General features: G+C 26.2%; 2 protein-coding genes across 3 annotated transcripts; both read right to left on the minus strand.

The window, feature by feature from the left end:
• Positions 1-127: 127 nt before the first annotated feature.
• On the minus strand, positions 128-9,124 carry LOC113556775 (UDP-glucose:glycoprotein glucosyltransferase). 2 transcript variants are annotated; one of them, XM_026961918.2, is made up of 23 exons: positions 9,079-9,124; positions 8,730-8,822; positions 8,566-8,631; positions 7,300-7,536; positions 6,997-7,229; positions 6,737-6,925; positions 6,497-6,669; positions 6,235-6,430; positions 5,959-6,172; positions 5,089-5,893; positions 4,803-4,998; positions 4,164-4,352; positions 3,860-4,085; positions 3,602-3,710; positions 3,291-3,476; positions 3,024-3,233; positions 2,554-2,949; positions 1,830-2,007; positions 1,453-1,739; positions 1,223-1,394; positions 1,049-1,165; positions 814-964; positions 128-282 (listed from the first exon to the last, which is right to left on the minus strand). In XM_026961918.2, the coding sequence occupies exons 2-23, from the start codon at positions 8,779-8,781 to the stop codon at positions 257-259; spliced, it is 4,608 nt and encodes a 1,535-aa protein (XP_026817719.1). In that variant the 5' UTR covers positions 8,782-8,822; positions 9,079-9,124; the 3' UTR covers positions 128-256. The 2 variants fall into 2 exon arrangements, with proteins under 2 accessions (XP_026817719.1, XP_026817718.1); XM_026961917.2 differs by lacking the exon at positions 9,079-9,124 and having other exon boundaries at positions 8,730-9,015.
• Positions 9,125-12,729: 3,605 nt separating this feature from the next.
• LOC113557343 (poly(rC)-binding protein 3-like) lies at positions 12,730-20,563 on the minus strand. The gene is made up of 9 exons (XM_026962807.2): positions 20,386-20,563; positions 19,904-19,960; positions 19,221-19,337; positions 18,270-18,533; positions 15,675-15,797; positions 14,490-14,571; positions 14,271-14,418; positions 13,139-13,270; positions 12,730-13,076 (listed from the first exon to the last, which is right to left on the minus strand). Exons 1-9 carry the CDS (start codon positions 20,470-20,472, stop codon positions 12,839-12,841), a joined length of 1,248 nt encoding a protein of 415 aa, XP_026818608.1. The 5' UTR covers positions 20,473-20,563; the 3' UTR covers positions 12,730-12,838.
• Between the last annotated feature and the right edge of the window lie 485 nt (positions 20,564-21,048).

The following is a 21,048-nucleotide window of genomic DNA, read 5'->3' on the forward strand; positions in this document are numbered from 1 at the left end:
GATAAATAAACAAAATAAATAAGTATGGAAAAATATTTCCATAGTTAAAATAAATTTAATATCTTTATTTTTTTATTTATCATTCTTCAACATATTATATAATCAAAAATTAAATTAACCAATGAAGTAAAAATGATGGTATAATAAACTATTGGTTTCAATAATGAATAGATATAAAATAAATAGACATATTATTATAAAACCGGAGATTGGAGATCATTTGAATTGTGTATAACAGTTTTCAAATATAAATCCATTATAATTCAGTGTGTCCTTCTGTTTCTGAAATAAGAAATAATTAATCAAATACAATGATAAAAAATACAAATAAAAACATTTATAATTATTGTCATCTGTCTCATAAGAGTTAACTCGGGCAGCAGACTGGCAGCATACCACTGTGACAATGGTAATTTCTAATGCTGTGCACTCAAGAGCATCACTTTATTATTTAAACAACCGTCTAGTTTGCACAGTGCTTGATTAGGGGGGAGGGGATGACTGAATACATCAACTAATTTTTTTGATACACTAGCGTATCCCGACCTCCTAAGGTAAACCATCAGGATTATATAAGTTATATTAAAATGCTAGGGAGCTACTTTTTTAAAAGTGACAAGATTAATATGGCAAGGCAATTTTCAGCCATGATTAACTCTTGGAAATAAAAGCTAGTACTAAAGATTGGTTTATTAAGGGAACTGATCTGACTGAATCAAATAAATATTGGTTACCACCTGATATTACTCTTATATTAGACAAATAGAAGAACCACTTATGTACTATTCTTATATAGTTACAAGTATCAGTTACCTTTTGATTGAGTTTCAACATTGAAAACTTCATCTTCGTGTTTACTTTGCTTGATTTGTAATTTTTTAATTTCATTATCGTAATCTTTCCATTCACTAACAATTCTCATAGCTGCTGTCAATTTGGCTTCTTTAGTTAATGGATTATTACACTATCATTTTAGTAAAAATCAATGTATTAAAAAAATGGTCTTTATATTTATAAAAGTAAGGTTTACTAAAATGTTAATACTTACAAGATCAATAGTTTTGGCTGATTTTTTGGATGCATCATCACACCATGTTTCACACCAAAGCCATTCTTGTGGCAAACTTTTAATAGAAACTTGGTGAATCATGTTATTTGGTAAATCCTTTAAAAATATAACAATTAATATTCCATTTTTTTTATTATTATTATTTTATCCTACTTGATCTAAATTTGATAAACTGTTTGGATCTTGGCTAAGAGCTTGGTATTGACCTCTTAATCTATCGCCAGCTGCTACTTTTCTAAAACGTTTTAAATCTACTACATACAATGCGCTGATATGATAACGACGACCTTGTAGATGAGTTTTCCAATAGCCTTGTTTCCAAAATCTTAAAATTACAGTACATTTTAAAATAAAATTTAATATTATTCTTAGACAAAACTTACCTGAAGCCATCCATTTCTTTACGACTTTCACAAAATGGAGTATATGCATATGGCGCACCACCTAAATCTAAGTCAACTAATTCTTTCATATCAGCTCGTACTACTTGATCAGCATCAACAAATATAATTTTTTTTACATCCAATGGAAAAAGAACATCCAAAAACAATATTTTATATCCCCATATAGTTCTTTGTTTTTCTGTTTGTTGGTGGAGCCAACGAGGCCATTTATATTCAACTAATTCATATTCAAATTTATACTCTTGAGCCATAATAGGAAGAAAGTTCTGAAATAAAAATTCATACATGAATAATATTTATTGAAACGTGTATGATTATTAACTCATTACATAGAATAATAAATTTAATATAAATACCTTAACAGTTGGAGAAAGATAGTTTTTAAGAAACCAGAATTTTACTGGAGATTTAGTATTTTTTAACACACTTAACATCATAATTCTTAAAAATCTTTCATATAAATGCCCTGAAGCGACAGAAAATATGTTAATTGTTTCATCAGTTGATTTATCAGGTGAACCCGAGCTGAAAGAACTATGAAAGAATGTATAATATATTAAGAGTTAATAGGATATTAAACTAATATTTAGGAAAAAAAATTATTCTTGTATAACCTATCCAGCGAAATAATATACCATGACTCAACAAAAATCGATTCTTCTGCTTATTCAAACACGACACCTAGTCACCAAGACATGGTTACAATTTGGCATGTTCTATTGCTAAACAGACTATAGAGTTTAAATGGAAATGTAAGTTTTCCGATAATAAATGAAAATTATATGATTAGTCAATATCACCACAATTTATATCATTATATCATATAGTTTGGTCTTCTTTCTTTTCTCTAAATAGTCTTACAAATACATCATATATATTTAACTTAAACAACTTAAAAAAATATATATTGAGTATAAACTATCTATATGTGAAAATAAATATTTTATAAGAAAAAAAAAATTATGAGCCGTTGTGATTAGTGATGAGTGATGACCAACACAGGCAACACAAATTATTAGCTACATGTATCCACCATCGCATCAATTAAAGTGAGGAACTTAAATGTTAATTTTTATTCACCTGGTAATTGAATTCCAAAGTCCTTTGTTTTCATTATCATCATCACCCAAGACATTTAAACTCTGTTTGCCAGGTTTTTTGGCAACTTTGACTTTAATTATATGGGAACGAAATGAACTTATCAGTACTTTGATATCCATACTGTTTGGTGAACGGTCTGATCCTTCATGAGAGATAATGTCATAAATATCAGCTGAAGGGCCTTGACGAAGTCTTAACATCCAAGCTCCAGGATTAGCTTTCATTTGGAAATAACCTAAGTTGGCCATAACTATTGTATCCACCACTACTGGATTTGATTTTGTTCCTAATGTCATTTGAAGACCACGAGGTGGATTCATGTTGACTGAATCATAACAATGACCTTCAAGTAGCAAATATTCCAGTTCATATCGGCTAAATAAATTAAAATAATGAAAATATTGAAATGTTAGTTTATTATTTAAGTAGTTATGTTTATTTATACATACCTATAAACACCCATTTCAACATCTTCGAGTCGAATGTTGTCAAGATCATATGGAGATTCAATAGATTCAACTAACCAATTATCGGGTACATGAAGTATTTGTGTTAATAGCGGACTAGTGGGCATATTAGAAAACTTTGCAATTGGATCAGGGGATAAATGGCCAGATTTATCAAAAATGACTTCAGGCTCAAGCACAAATCGATAAAAACTAAAATAAAATATATAATCAAAATTGTATTCAAGAATATTATATTAAATTTCTTACCTTTTAACAGGCATATCACTATTCTTATCAACACAATTTAAATATACATTTATATTAGCATTGAGTACTCGTGATAATACAGAAAGAATCGAGCCAACCTTTTGAGCACCCCTAGACACAGGGTCAACAATGACATTGATTTCAAAAACAGGTTCATCTTCATTGTTAGCAGATAATTTAATTACACTTCATAAAAAAAAAAAAAAAAAAATTAAGGAATTGGTATTTTTCATCAATACTAAATATGGGTTACATTGTCTTATTGTTTTACAATAAATCTTTAACATGTCATAAATATCATGATATTTTACCTATGTTTAGTAGAAACATCAGGTATAGAATGTCGATTTTTAGTTTGAGAACGGCTACTTATTAATGCACTTGCTTTCATTATCACGTCACTTGTAATATCTAATACATCTATAAATAATAGTAACTAGTTTAAATAAAATAAAATATTATTTTAAATTAATAAGATATTATAACCATACAACTTTTAAACTTAAGTCCTTAAACTTCAGAAAAATTTATGTTTCAAGTAATTAATATATTTTTAAGTTTTAATGTACCTGATTCTTTAAGTATGTTAAGAATTTTGTTTACACTGCCCTTTAGTGTATGTTGTTCTAATAAGGCAAAGTCATCAGTTAAAAAATCTTCATCTTCGTCAAATGGACCCAAAATACGTCCATTTGTGATTACGCCGCATTGTCCACTTTCAAAATTTAATGCCTCTATAGCAAAGTTGCTATACAATTGTATATCTATTTTCGACACTTCAAAATGTATTTCTTCCTACAAAAAGTTAAATTTATCGTTAAATATTATTTTTATTAATATTTTTATAATAAAACAAAGTAATTTAAATCTTACTGGAAGTGAATTAATGATTTCAATATGATTTTTATCAACTTTAATTGCTTGTGATAAATGTTTAACTAATATATTCAATTTATCTTCCTGTTTAAATGCTTCAAAAACTATTTTATTTATTTTGATTATATGTTCATCATCACTTGATGGATTGGGAATTATACCTATACGTGATTCAGAATCAGATTTCTGTAAAAACAAAAAGAATATGTTAGAAGTAAAAGTTAAATTAAGTGTACATCCTAATTCACAATATTTATATAGAGTAAATTATGAGAAACAAAAGGCTAATGGAATAACCTTCTTATTAACCTATAGTATATATTGTCTATAGTCTATAGCAGGGGTCGGCAACTGATGGACCGCAGAAGGCAAAACTCTGGACCCTGTCAACACATTGTACTTACTTCATTATGTATAAAGATTTGAAAGAGATTTTTTTCACTAGACCTCATTGATTTATTATTTTAATCTTTACAACCTCTATAGAAATTACTTGCCGTCCCCTGGCCTATAGTATCTATTTTGCATTATAAGTTACAATCATACACAATTTATACATTTATAACTAAATACAAGTTAAGTCAATAAATACTATATTTTGATTGAAAGATTAAATATAATGAGTTATTAGCTTACCAAATGTTCAAATGTGTTTTTAATCAATTTGAAAGTAGACAGTTTCGAAAAATCTCCAACAATCCAGTGTGTAATTGGATTAATACTAGATTTCTTAGCAAAAGTAATATAATTCATTGAATTTAAAACAAATTCATGTTTATCAGATAATTGCAAATTTTTACTTGAGTCTGTATTAAGTACACGTGAATTCAGTCTATAACAATCATTGTATAAATATATATAATTACATAAAAATAATTGTTATTTATAATTAATAATAATTTTTTTTCTTCAGGTAAATTACCTTGGCATTACATTTGGTTGTGTCATTAACCAATCTACAACATTGTCTGTATCAGTCAATTCTCTTTTATATACAGCCTTTTGTAAAGTCTGTGTTTGAGTAACTAATTCTACTAAAACAGCTTCTTCAAAGTCTTCTTCTACCAATGATTTTTCTTGTAATGGAACTCCATTAAGTAATACTTGAGGTAATTTTCTAAACCCTGTCTTAGCTACATACTCTTTTGCTAGAATGCGGGCAGTATCATAATCACTGTCTTCTCCAAATATTTCATCAATTAATGCTTTGGGATAATGTTTCTTGAATTCACTTAAAACATCATCAACAATAACATCTCTGTCTTCACTAATAGATGTATAAATATTTGTTATGAAATTAAATGCAGTTAATGGTTTAGATGTTTGTTCAACAATATAATTGTAAGCATTCAATAAAGCTACACTAGCATCATTCAGTCCTATAGCTGGCTTTGGCGAGACATTAAATACAATCCCAACTCGTAAAGGACTTTGATGGTTTAAAAATGAATCAGTTAATTTCAGTAAAGGCCAAGAACTTTTAGAAGCTGGATTACAGACAATTACAAGGTTATAAAGGTTACGGCGAATACTTCTTAACATGCCAGGAAATGTCGGTCGAAGCAGATCATCAACTGATGAAGGCCATCTTTTGTACATAGTATCAGTTTCTAAGTCATTTATCCATTGAATAGCAGAGTCCCTAATATCTACAGCATATGATTTTCCTTTAACACTACCAAAATCTAATGCCAACATAGAAGAAATTGCTTTTTTGTCAGTAATGCCTATAAAAAATAAATAATTACAATATTATTTTCTTAAATGCACAACAATAACAATTAATAATTACCAATAGAATATAATCCTTCCATTATACTCAATTCTTGAGTAACTGAATCTAATAAAGTTGACATATCTGTGATGTCTATGTCAAAATACATTCCATTTAATAACAAAACTGTATCAGTAGGTTGTAAATTCAATCCCATTGAAAAACTATCTTGATTTTTTGATACTTCATCTCTTAATTCTTTACTAACTTTAACATTAGCCAATGATCTAGCCTAAGGGAAATTAACATGAAAATTATACTTTTTAATTTTAAATAATTTTTATTTCAAATTACTTGAGTTGGAAAATTCTGAGCAATGTGAATAAAAGTCTGAATAGCATCTTGAGGTGGGCCACTCATAATTCTCTGTGCTGCTTGTAAGCTCAATTCTTGAAATTGCCAAGCTTTAAGAGGAGCTAGTTCACTACTACTTTCAGACAAATGATTTCTAAACTTTAATAAATCCAGTTTTTTTTCTGGATATAACTCACTAAATTAAATAATTGAAAGTTTATTAGTATGAATAGTAAATACTAATTAAGTAAATAGAAATTACATAAGGCGTTTAAAATCAAATCCTTCAATTTCTGAAGTATCTTCTTCAACTTCACTCCTATTAATATCATTTTTATCTTTAACTACACTATCGTCTTCTGCTTTATATTCAGTTGATTTCATATGTAGTTCAACACCATAACCAGATAGACGAACCTTCTGTTCACTCTTTTCCTATAAATAAATTATAAATTATAATTTAATATAAAATTGCATTTACAATGTATACTAAACAAATTACTTTAACAAAATGACGTAAAACATAGTCTATAGATCCTTCTTGAGCATATTGTTTTAACACTGTATGATAAGAAGCAAATTCTGCTGTTCCTAATTCACCATACAATATCGCTATGTTACTTCTGTTTTTAGAAGAAGGATGATGATGATCTATGTGATATGTTTCACACAAATGTTTTGAACCTTTAGCCTTTAAAAATAATTGTAATTAAAGTTTTAAAAACTAAAAATATGTACATAACACTTTGAATACAAACTTACACTTATTCGTTGCAAAACTTTTTTTAATTCTTCAATTGAACACACAAGTTCACCATCAATTTCTACAGAAGTAGAACACTGTATTCCTCTATCAGCTGCCATTTGTGCATACATTTCAATACGTGGTGAATATGTGTGCATGGATAGAGAAAATTTAAGTAGTCTCAACTTAGAATTGGATAATAATAATCCTGCTTTAGATAATGCAGTCTTGTATTTGATTTGATCATTATCTATTACATGATTATAAAACATATTATAATTATTAAATAAATTATATTAATACTTTAGTTTATGCTATACCAAGTTCACTTAGGGCTGGATTAAGTTCCGATATACTATCTACAAACGACCACAATGAATATGAATTTTCTTCAGCCATATATTCTGCCATTTCTAGAACAAGTGGTACCATACTCCACTTTGTATCAATCATGGTTGTAACATACTTCCCTTTTTTTGAATTTTTGTTTTCCGATTCACGTGTGAATAAAAAAATAGCACACAACAAACCAATTATTAAATAAAAGTTTGATGTATCTGAAACATAATATTATTGAATTACAAACCAACTTTAAAAATTAAATATAATAAATAATTATTTAATTAATAATGTATGTTGTTTTACATTATTATACATAGATATATGAATTAAAATTAAAATAAATATTTTTTTAAGTGTAGAATTAAGAATATTGTTAACTTAAGAAATTTAATCATATAATTTTTATCTTTATCCATAAATAATTTAATAAAAAAAAACATCTAATATCCACAATTTATTATTTAAAATAATCCTAGGTTAAAAATGAATAACAAATACAAGTTACAATTATGCTAAAATAGATTTTTAAAATTATTTACTTAATATTGTTTTATTACTTTTATATAGGTATAGTATAATATACTATTACCACTAGCTTGAAAAATATTAACTGAAAACAATTAACAAATAAGTTAATTAAATGATACAATGAAATAAATCAAAATAAATCTCAGATTGAATCTTTTTTTAAATTTCTAAATCTACATTTAATACATTCCAAATTATTTAAATTTACAATAATATACATAATAAGATCTACAATCTGTCTGCAATATTTCCTAATTAATCTTATTTTATGATGTTTGGAATATTGATTTATAATACTCTATATAATAGCAATAATTGAAATATATTAATAAATAAAATACATACAGATTTCATAACTTTAGTTATCAATCATTTCCTTGTATCATTAATATATATATATATATATATATAAACACTATTTATACTAAATATATGATAATATTTTTAAATTTTTATTATTGCTCATGTTTAGAGTTATTCCTATAACATATAAAACATAAGATAAACTCTTCCGTGTAATAAATAAAATTAAATAAATAAATTATATTTAATTATTTATTATTATCAAAAGTATTTTTGGTTTAGTTTAAGTTTTTGTCTAGAATTCTATTTAACCACAAAATATACAAAACATTTATTATTGGAATTTTTATTTTTTTCATAATGTTGCTGATGAGATTAATTGTAAAGTCAATATTTAAAATAATATTATTTACCATTATTTTTACGATACTTCCGTCTATTATTTTTTCGTTTCTGGCTAAAAGAGTGATTATTTCTTCCTGTAAAAAAAAATTATATATTTATTAAATGTTTATATAGATTTTGTCACAAAAATGTTTGGTTTAGTGTTATACAGCAAAATAAAAATAAAACTTACTATGGTCATATTCCCAAGAACTGTATTCATCAATTTCATTAAAGTTAGCCATTTTTAACTATAAGTTTATTAGGTGAAATACCTACAAGTATCCTAAACAACACAAGCTTAATATAAATAATAATAGCTCATAATTCTGTATCATTTAATACGTGGTAAAAAAATTAATCTATTAAACAAAAATAAAATTCAATCCATATTATCTGTTAAACACAAAACACTTTTATAATAATTTGAATATGGTATTGTATGGGTACTTCACAATAAATTACTGAATTTTCAGATTTTAATATTTACTGTCTAATGCCCGACATAAACATTAAGTAAAAGATAACAATAACATAGGTACCTGTCCCGTCCTAACCTCAACGTGCTTACTGCTTACATGTAATCGAATTTGGTTGGTTGATGATAAGGATACAACCAAATGCCGAATGAAACGTCGTTCGAAACAACATATCATAGACTATGGAGTGAGAATACGTACATAATTATACATCTAAATTCAATATTTGAAAATGGAATAATTCTATATGACTATATCATTACTCAATTTATAATATCACATATATTATTGTTTGAAAAAATGTTAAGCCAAAACAATACATTAAATGATAAACATAAATCATAATATTGTTCTATGTCCCATGTCATAAGCATAACCATAATTCATGGTCTCAAATTTATTATTTCATAAGCCATACTAATAACAATATTAAATTACTATTTTTTGGTTGGTATTGTTTTGACTTTAAATTATTTTTTTTTTTAATAATAAATGAATATTAGGTACCTAATTAAATAAATAATTATAAACATGGGCGTTTAACTAGTTCAAATTCTGGGGTAGCAAAAAAAAATTATTTTTTTTACCGATGTTAACTAATAAGTAATAACAAGTATCACATTACACTAATCGTCAGAATTGGATTTATCATAAAATATAAATATTTTGGATACTGGATACAACCACAATTATATAGATAGTCTTAAGTCAATGTTCAATTTAAACATCAAAGTCTATATTCTGATTATCTGTATTCTGTAATCCCATCAGCCCCTCTATAGGATACGTCACTATTGTTCACGACCCGCAAATTAGGTCTGGACTCTGGATAGATACGCGTATATTTTATTTATTTATTTATGTAATTTTTATTTACGGAATATAATTCCAATTACAATTTAGATATAACAGTGTGGTACAGAAAAACAGTGTAAATATAATAATTACAATATTTAACAAATAGATTTATAACAAATAGTTTCAAATAAAATTTTTTTTTAAATAATATATTAAGATAATTTATGAGTTAAGAATAAAAATATAATATGAAACAATGAAACAATATGAATGGATAAAATTATAATGTACTGAACTACAGTAATTCATACTGCAGTTACGAATCATAGTTGTGAAGAAAAATTTTTAAAAGACGAATTAAAAAAATCGAGAGCTTTCCTAGTGTTGCCTATATGGACATTAATTTATTACTCAGGGAATCTAATAAGTAATTTTTATTAATTTTATTTATTTTAAAAAATGAGTTCTACTAACTCAGACAGTCAATAATATTGTTTAACAATTTAAGTAGAAATTTTAAATCGATTTTATTAAATATAGCTTTAAGTTTCGGTAGGCTAAAAAATCCTTACCTGTATATCCTGAGTGTGGAATTCTTTCGAGATGACATTTAAATGATAGAAATCTTGTGAAATTATTTTGAATTTTATACAGTTTATGTAATTGACATATAGATTCTGAAACCCATGTAAGAGAACCATATTCTAGTTGTATGAGCGAATTAATGAGCAATATAATAATTTAAGAGAAATTACATCCTGAAAGTCTTTACATGTCGTTTTACTAATCATAATTAGTAATTTCTGAAACACTTTTTTTATGGAATCAATATGGTAAGTAAACGATAATTTCGAGTCAAAGATTATACTAAGATCATTTACAATATTAACTTTATTAATTAATTGGTCATTTAGATTATAATGAACTATATGATTGGATTTTTTTTAACGAGAACGAGATATTTAAGCATTTGCATAGGTTTAATGATAAATTATTTCTAATACACCAATCCTGAATATTTTTTAAATCAATTTTCAAATCTTCTGTGTCTTTTAATTTTTTTATTTCTTTAATAATTTGTGTATCGTCAACAAAAATAATAATATATTAGAATTAAAAATTACCGTTATAAAGTTTAAACATTAGATGAGAATGTCAAGTATTTACAATTATTCGATTTGAATTACAAAAATGGTTTAAGGAGAAATAGTTAATTTATGAGATTTTAAGGATTTTAAAGCAGTTTTATTAATAGAAAAAAAAATATTAAAAATTGCACATGCTTATAAATAGCTCAAAAACATTCAAAATATTTTGAAATTATTCTATGATTAGAAAGAAAATGATAGTATAAACTTTTAGTGAAAATTTCAAGTATCAACAGACTTACGGTTATTTATACATTTTATATAATATAGATAAATATCCTATGTCGTAAAACATCTAACACTGATAAAAAATTATTTGACTTTTCTCCTTTTTTTTTATATATATATTATAGGTTGAAAAATGTATAAAGACTTTGTCTTAAATTTTTAAATTTTAGATATAAAAAGAAAACATCTTATGAATTTATAACTACAAAATAATTTACAAAAAATGTCGTCCAAATTCTAATTTTAAACGTTTATAAAAAAAAATTGTAGATAACCACACATTTTCGATATATTTTTTTATTACATTTAGTAAATGGATAACTATTAACTTATAAAGTTATAAAGAACCTTTTAATATTTTTTTAAGTAATTTTAACCAATAAATATTTTATTGATATAGACATTAATGTATAAAAAAAGGAAAATCAAACGTTTATAGTTTAAAAAATGTACCATATTTAAAAATTTATATTAAGTATAGAAAATTATCTTATTAGCATTTGATGAAAATAACAAGTATTAATATTTAGTTGTTAGTTGTTTAGAGTAATACCAAAAAACAAAATAGTTTTGGTCAAAAATAGGATTTACGTAAAAATGACGTTTTAATATTTTCACGGTAATATTTAAAATACTGGCAAATTTTAACATAGACCTCCTTAAAGTATTAACCATTATTTTGAATACTTATTGTATAATATTTACATAAAAAAATATATATATATATTAAATCATACATTAATAGCTCTGTTGGGAATATAAAAAAGTAAAGGACATCAAATGATTCAAATGACAACTATTAAATTAAAAAGCATTTTCAATGTTAAAAATTATTAAGTGATTTTACATAAATATTCTCGTTTTTCAGTGAATTTTTGTTAGTTTTTAAGAATTATTTTGAAATGTATAGCCAGTAGTCAGTACTGGACAATTTTTTGACAAAAGTACCAATTAGATTTAATTTTCAATTAAATACTATAAATCACCTTCTAAGTTTAAAATTGAAATTTTTGTTTACTGTTACTAAAGGTTAAGAATAATTTAGGATAAGCGTTTACATAACTGAAGCTGTTTCACTATAACCAGTGTCTAATATTATCATCCTTGACCAAATGATCATCTTCTTGTTACTAAAGGTGGCAAAAGAAAAAAAATACACATAATTGTAAAACTAATACATTTATAACGACATTGATTCACTCAGAATCTGAAATCCATAATATGTACAATATATGATAACTTAAGAGGACGCCATACCTGCATGTATGGTCTTTGTCTTACTAACGTCATAACAAATTTTCGTTCAGCAGAATACATTTTGTGACGTTAGCTTTAATATTAGAGTAAATTTACCTATTATCAAATTTAAAGGTAAAAATATTATCTAGACAATGACATATGCTTTTAATGATATTAATATTTTTAAGTGAGTTATAGCTATGTAAAATATAACAACTTTAAAATGTTCATAATTCACTTTAAAATGATAATATCAATAAAATATTTCAATTATTTGTTACCAAAAAAAATTGTTTTGGAACTATATATTCAATTATTTTTATTTAGTTTTACAGTGATCTTAAAAAATATAATACATGTGGAATCAATACAAAGAGTTTAAAATATTGTTGCTAAATTAGTAATTTAGTTCAATAAGGTGAAAATTTATCACTTTTATCTCTTTTCTTATTCATTTGTTTTTTATTGTTGATACTTCCTAATAGTTCTTTGAGTCCAGTCAATGCTCCCAAAGCTCCTAAACCATTTGGATTTGACAATAATGTTGCCAAAGTTTCAGTCGTTGTTTTTGCATCTGCTGTAAAATTAGATGAAAATTCTTCATCATAATCCACTGATTCTCCAGATGATTTATTATACTGATCAACACTGTCAACAAAACCACCATAAATACATTATTGAAACTTATTAAATGTTATGTTATTACCGACCTTAAATTAATCAATGTTTTAGCCACATTAACAGCTTCAGCTTGTCCACTTATTGTTATAGCTCTCTCCATTTTTCCAGATGCTTCATGTTCTTCAGTATTTGATATTCTTATCATGGCTCCGCTTATTCTTCTATATATACGTAATAAGTAATATTAATACTTTTAGTATTAATTGTATTCTTTAATTGGTATTGAACATTGTACATAATAATAAGATACGTGCCCAAACACTTGTGTCTATATGGTATATTATGGTGAAAGCAGTTTGGTCAAAAAGTGGTAAGGATTCCCATTATGAGATACTAGGGGAATTATACTTTTTTAGTTATATGTATGTTAGTGTGTATTAAGACTAATATTATACAGGAACAATAGCACAAATAAAATTAGTATAAAAATGAATGGCTCTATTAATTATTAGGTCAAGGGATTTACGAAAATAAATTAATCCAATCTGGATAAAAAATCATAATTTACAAATAACAAATTTCAGTTATATGATCTGTATAATTAATTAAGTATATATACTTTTAATAAACATTATAAAATACGACAACACAGACAATGTATGTAAGACTCTTGTACAACTACTACTGTAAATAAAATCTATACATACTTTTTTATGTTACTCAATATAATAATAGTGTACTATAAAAAAGTTGTTGAATTTAGTTAGAATAAATGGAATAAATGAAAATTAATTAAATTTATGTCATCATAATTTAAATTTATTTTGTGGTTCCATCTTACAAATCAGGAGGAAATATACAGAACTTAAATTAAATGAGATTTTATATATTAGTGTGAGTGTAAGTGTTAATGGTTGGCGTCTATTTTAAGGTGCTGGACTGTATCTTTTGTAGTTTCACAAAGTAGAGCAATGGTGTAAAGAGCAATTAAACACTAAATTATGATTATAAATATAAATAATAATAATAAATTATAAGTTGTTGAGGTCTATACGTCAGCAAAAACAATATTGTAGGAGAGGCTTTGGGTGGTAAGTGGTTTTGGTGAAATATACATATAATTTTTGCCACACAAGTAGTAAAAAATAATAAATGCATTGTGGCGCAAATTTGTTTAATAGTATGTTTTAAATTAAAAAGTGAATATACTTTAAAAATTACCTTATTTCGGCGATTTTTGTTCCTCCTTTACCTATGATACATCCAATTATATCATTGGGTATAGCCATCTCATGTGTAATATGCTGTTGCGAAGTTTTAGAACTGACACCACCTCCTCGTAACTGACTACCTGCTAATGCAGCAAGCACTAAAATAATAATAAATTTAATCAATATATAATAAATACCAAGGTAGAAATATGAAAACAAATTTGAATACCTGATGGATCTAATCCAGAACCGGCAATTAAATTTGGGGCAATACTAGCAATTGTATTTAATGCTGTACTTGAAGCTGTTTGCTGTAAAAAAAAAACAAACATACATGTATTAATTAATTTAATTTTTGTAAATATATTTTAAAACTATTACTTATTTATATTTATTATTTTAATTGTGATAAAACCTCTGAATAGCTATATAAATCTTAATTTAAAGGGCATATTTTGTTTAATTTCACCTGTAGAGGAATTACAGTTCTATTTTTTCTTATTCATAACTTTGGCAAATTAATTTACTCTATTAACTTATTATATTGTACAGATACGACAGAATTAAAAACAAACCAAGCTAATTGATTTTATCTCATGGAATAAATAATTTGATCAATTTTTTGGTAAGAATTAAATTAAATATAAATTTCATAGATCATAAATATTTTTAATTCAATTAATAATTCATCATAATTTGTAAACATATTTAAAAAAGCCGAAGTGCCTTCGCTGGTTGGTTCTTCCCTCAAGATATTCAAGCTCATAAACTAAATTAAATATAACCATCACTTATGCTTATTGTACTTTTTTTTTGTACAGATTGTATAATTTTCTAGATTAAAAAAAAAAAAATATATATATTTAAAAAAAAAAGTTATTTGTAGTTTAATTTTACCTAGCTCATATTATTATGTTCTTATTTTACACATTTACCAGGTAAGCTGGCAAACCTACTTTAATTTGGTCTACTTTTAACAAAAGAAATTAAGTATTTTTTTTTACCAAAGACTTAAGTGCAATATGTATTTTTTGTTTTAGACCCATGTGTAACATAAATAAAACACATTTATTTAAAATTGTATATTTGAGTAATCTTAGAGTAAAATTATAAAAAATAATATTTTTGTGGGTTGACAAATCAATTTTAAATTCTTTTGAGACAATATTTAGATAAATCGATAAATCATATCATCAAAAATATTATTATCTTTAATTAATATCTCTATCTTCCCTCAATAGTGTAGTCCACAGAAGTTACCTCACAAAAAAACTTTGACACCAGAACAACCATTGATAGCTGATAAGTAAAAATAAATGAGTGACGAATCACAACAATAGAATATAATTTATTTTTGTGTTAAAAAATTAAAATTACTCTCTTTCTCTCTCTATATATATATAAATGTACTTACATCACCAACTGCTGGGATTGCTAGTGATCCTTGAAGAGTATAGGCTTGGCCTCCACAAAGTACTACAGGCCCTGGTTGTGTCACAAATGGTCTGTAAGCAACTGTAGGCCCTCTCCCTGGAGTCTAATATTATAACAGGCATTTAAAATAACAAATATAATTAAAGTAATAATTACTATCATTTTTATAAATGATAAATCAATGTTATAAAATGTCTAAATCTTAAACATATTGTTTTTAGCAAGAAATGGGCGCATACAAAGTTTAAAACTTCACACTGTTCCCTTGACTATGCAGAATTCTCTATGCTTTGAACTTCTTACAAGGCTGAATGAAACATGAAATGAAACATCATTTCTTATATGATGTACTGCCTTCTTGTCTAGTACAGAGTCTATGCTAAAATCTAATCCTAGATTGTTTTAGGATTTTGTCTAAGTTCATAAGTCCAACAATTAGATTCTCCACTCTGTGCATTTTAAAAACTTATAAAGTTTGGGCACTGAATCAGTTTCAAATTTATATTTCCTTTATACAGCCTATGTTCCACCATTATCTAATAATACTTCTTCTCCATTTGTGTGCCATGACCTGTCTAGCACTTGCTCATTCAACACCGATGATATTGATGTGGGTTTAGATGCTCTAAACAATGTGAAGTCAGTAGGCTCAAATTGCTTATCAGGTATTTTCTTGTACAATATTAAATCTTCACTATGTTTTCCACTGTGTCTACTTTTTAGACATTCCATTGATTGTGGAGTTTTCTATCTATTTTTAAAATTAGTTGTCTCTTCTATATTTAAATCTGGCGATAAGGCCGATGTCAAAAATTATAGACCAGTTTCTCAATTTTGAGCCACATATCAAAACTTTTTGAACTACTAGTATTGAAAAATATTCAATCGTCTGTTAACTCAATTCTAATCAACGAGCAGTATAAGTTCAGACCTGGTCGCTCGGCCACTATGAATTTAATAGTATTTAACAATTTTATATTGGAGGTTGTTGAAAAGTATATCCAAGTAGATGTTGTTTTGATAGATTTTGCTAAAGCCTTTGATAGAGTTGACCATGGCTGTCTAATTGAGACTTTATACAAATCTGGGTTTAGTGTGCCACTGCTGTCATGGTTGTGGTTCAAATCCTATCTGTCTGACTGAATTCAATGGGTTAAAGGTTAAAGTATTCGGCTGCAAATTCTCTATCTGTGAAGTCTCTTTTGTATCCTCAGAGAGGACATTTATCCTTGATTTTATATTCTCTGTATTTAAATGGCATTAAGGGGGTTGTCAAAAATTGTGAATTACTCATGTTTGCTGAAGACTTAAGACTTATTAAGAAAATTGAAAACTTATTTCACTGGTCTGCGCTCCAGAATGATCTTAACAACTTGGTCTTGTGGTTTAATAGTGTGAACTATAGTTTAATGTGAAGAAATGTCATTCCATATAATTTTTAAGGCACCGCTCCTCTATTAACTAAACTTAATCAACGGTTCAAATGTATACTTTGTATACTTCAGTGAGTAGTAAGAAAGACTTGGATATTATTTTTAATACAGATCTTAATTTTCACTCCCATATTGAAATGATGTAGCCATGAACATATTTTCTAATGTTCATAGATGTGGCAAAGCTTTAAAAATGATTGGGTTCGTAATATGTTTATCGAAGGAGTTAAATCTATCGTCTTCAATGAAAACTATATATTGCTCATTTACCCATTCTTTATTACTTATTAGAGTATATATCTGTCCTATGGGCAGAGCCGTGACGTTAATATTTGGCGCCAAGGGCAAAATTAAAAATATTCCCCTCCTGTTTTATTTATCATTATGCATTTCAATTCTTTTGGTGCCCGGGGCGCATGCCCCCTAGGTTCCCCCATGGCATGACTCTCCCTATGGGATCCTTATATGATAATGGTCTCCTGTCAATAAGAACGTGTTCAGAGATGATTCCTATCTTCAGCAGCTTTTTCATTAAAAATAAAACATCCTCCCCATGACTACTTTATAGTTATACAGGAACTAAGTCTCATCTCACAGGCAGAGTTAATACCAACGTAGAATTTTTGAAAAACTGGTAGATGGTTATATTGATGCTTTCTCACTTCTTGCGTTGGTCAAATTCAAGGTACCTTCTCGCACTACTAGTCACCATGTCCCTTTTGTAGTTCCTGCACACACTACCAACTATGGCAGAAATAGCCCATTAGATCGCATGATGCGGTTAGTCAATGAGAGAGCCATTTACAGTAGCGAAAGCAGGATTTTTTCAAGGGGGGTGTCCGCTAGTAGCATGTATAGTAGTTCCCCAATACATTTCCAAATTTGTTAGTATACTATGGACAAAAGTTACGGTTCAAGGGGGGTGTCCAGATACCCAAAACAACCCCCTTGATTATGCCACTGACCATTTATCATAATTTATAATATTATAAATTGTTGTTACTACTTGTATTATATTTATTCTATCTTACCTATTACTTATTATTATTGAATTATTATCATGTTTAAACTTATATGTGTTATTTGTATTAATTATTTAAATTGTTGTATAGGACTTCGCCCGTTAATATAAATATACATACCTCTAACATTACAATACATATCTGATGAATTGCTTCGGTGATAGCTTCTGCAGTACCACTAATACTCACTGTTCTTTCAGTAGAATTTGGTAATAGATCTGAAGCTACATTTACCATAGCTCCACTAGCTTCTCTTATTTCTCTAATTTTTACACCTCCTTTTCCAATTAATGATCCACACTGAGAGGCAGGTACAATAAGTTTTAACGTAGTAGAATTATTACTTGATTGTTTTCGATTATTTTGAAGGTGTGAAGGGGAATTCTGTAAATATTTAATTTGATAAAATATTATATATATACATTAAAAAAATATACTTTTTCATTTAATATAACTGATTAGTGATTATATTGACTATAATATAATTAATAACAAAATATATTAATTTGTATTATACATGCTGTCATGAAAGTAACAAATATGATGTTATTTTAATTAATCAAATGAACAATTCTAAAAACTTATAATAAAAATGCATTTCTATGCATTAAACTTATAAAAATAATAGGAGGGGGGATAAAATATTACAACTGTATTAATAGCTATAATACTTTAAAAATGTTTGTCATAAATTTTATAATATAATTGCACTGTTTATATTTATAGAGTAATCTATTCTATAATCAATGACGATAGGACTCAATGAATCAGTCTAAATAAAATCATACATGTAAAAAATAATGAGATAAACAGTTCCATAGTAAAAAAAAAAACATGTAACATTTTAAAACCTAGCTATTATTTATCTATTTAATAACAACACATTATTATACTTAGATTTTGCTAATCAGTTATTAACGTCAAAGTTTCAAACTAATTTAAACTGTAAGAATTGTTTCTCATTGTGCACAGAAATTTAACACCTAATAAGGTAGAAGTTAACTTTTAATCATTATTATGTCTATAAGTAAAATTAATTTTATGGATTAATAAATTAAATAAATTGGTTACCTGTTCTAAAATTTTTGTAATTAATGCAAATGCTTTTTGTATTATATTAATATTGCCAGTGACAGTGACTATGCGTTCTGGAGTCGAGCTATCTGTGATAGAAATTGTAGCTTCAGACTATTAATCAAAAAAACAAGAATAAATTAGTAATTAAATAATTTATTAACTAAGTAAATTTCTAACAAGTATAGGTAGATAATAAAATACTTAAATAGTATTTTTTGACTTGCTATGTATTATTAATGTATATTTTAAAATTGTTTATAACATGATGTAAAAAGGAAGGAAAAGAAGAAAATATTTAATAAGCCCCCCCCCACAAAAAAAAAAATAAAGTCCTAATGAAGGAAGTTAAACATTTAACTCAAATAAATAAAATTGAGAAAAAATATATATTTTGAGAGAATAATATAATCAGACAGTGTTATATTTAACCATATGCATGCATATTATGTGGGTTTGTCATCCATGTTTTTTACTTTGTTGGCTTCATAGAAAGAATGTAAACAGATAATGCAAAAAATAACTTATTATATTTAAGTTCCATACCAATGGCTGAAGTAAGGGAGCAATGAGAAGCTGTCCCACATTTTATTAATTCAATATTATGGGGAATGTGATAAGTAAGTCTCAACCTTCAAAAAAAAAAAAAGAAAAATTGGCATATAGTCATGTATAATTACTTGGTTTCGAAGATCTCTGACAACTTCTCCATATTCCCCAATAAGTGGAAGAATTTCCTAAAAAACAATTGATATAAATACCATTAATAAATTATATATTTTATAACTTACATAATAATTGAAATATCAATATTCTAGGTTGTGTTAAATAATTAATAAACATAATAAAATGAATTAATATTGACCTCAAATTATTGGTACATTACACTTTAGTGAATTATTTAATAAATCATTTTTTTAATGCAACTTAAGGTTTGACTTATAAAAAGTATTATACAATATTAAAGTGTATAAAATATATACATACAAAATTGATTTATTAAACAATTCACTAGAATATAATGAGGTACTGAATAACGTTTAAGGGCTCGTTATTGATATATTAAATAATTAGTGATTGTTTATGAAACCAGCAATAGTCTATAGGAATATTTCATTAATAACTATAACTATACAGGTAATATAAATTTATAAATAAGTACCTTTCCCATAAGTATTCTAATGGTTAACACAACATCAGAATAATGTCCATCTGCTGGATCATAATCTAGCCCTTCGTGAGCAGCCATTCTTAAAAAAATATAATTAAATTAACTATAAATAAATAATATAAAAAAAAAAACAAAAAAAGTCCTTTTTGGAAAGGACAAATTACAATATAAGATTAATTTTAGGATCACATTTCCTATTCCTAAATAATTTTGTTTTAAAAATAATTAATTAATTTCTAAAAATGATAAGAAAAAATTATTAAACGTTATCCATTGTCAGTTATCTCTTATCATTTAACATTTGTTGGCATCAAAATTTTGTGTTCACTGTTGATTGTTGAATTTAAACTAAGTTTCACTACTTTAACTTAGTGTAGGTTTAGAACTCTAGACTGTTCTGGTCTGAGATCTTGAGCAATCTGGTGTAGTCTCTATTATTATCATAATAATATAGTGATATAGTCACAGACATGTATAATATAAAACAATTTTTACATATAGTCTATAGATAATATAAATCTATATTATGATCTAACTATCTAAGGATGTTTAGAAAATTGCTTGCTTAGATGAAATTTATTCTGTAATAGTGTTACTATGATGAAATTTTAAACCATAGTAGGTACCATTATAGTATCAGTGTCATACTAATAA

Source organism: Rhopalosiphum maidis, chromosome 1 (genome assembly GCF_003676215.2).
Source record: "Rhopalosiphum maidis isolate BTI-1 chromosome 1, ASM367621v3, whole genome shotgun sequence".
In the NCBI taxonomy this organism is placed as follows: domain Eukaryota; kingdom Metazoa; phylum Arthropoda; class Insecta; order Hemiptera; family Aphididae; genus Rhopalosiphum; species Rhopalosiphum maidis.

What these genes read in the sequence shown, in the direction of transcription:
- LOC113557343 (XM_026962807.2), bottom strand. Translation starts at nt 20,472, where the DNA reads ATGGCTGCTCACGAAGGGCTAGATTATGATCCAGCAGATGGACATTAT. An exon ending in TCAGAGATCTTCGAAACCAA is followed by an intron (nt 19,338 to 19,903) that starts GTAATTATACAT and finishes TTTGATTAATAG; the next exon opens with TCTGAAGCTACAATTTCTAT. An exon ending in AAAACATTGATTAATTTAAG is followed by an intron (nt 13,077 to 13,138) that starts GTCGGTAATAAC and finishes TTTTGTTGACAG; the next exon opens with TGTTGATCAGTATAATAAAT.
- LOC113556775 (XM_026961918.2), bottom strand. Translation starts at nt 8,781, where the DNA reads ATGGCTAACTTTAATGAAATTGATGAATACAGTTCTTGGGAATATGAC. An exon ending in CAACCAAATGTAATGCCAAG is followed by an intron (nt 4,999 to 5,088) that starts GTAATTTACCTG and finishes TGATTGTTATAG; the next exon opens with ACTGAATTCACGTGTACTTA. An exon ending in AAATCATTAATTCACTTCCA is followed by an intron (nt 4,086 to 4,163) that starts GTAAGATTTAAA and finishes AACTTTTTGTAG; the next exon opens with GAAGAAATACATTTTGAAGT.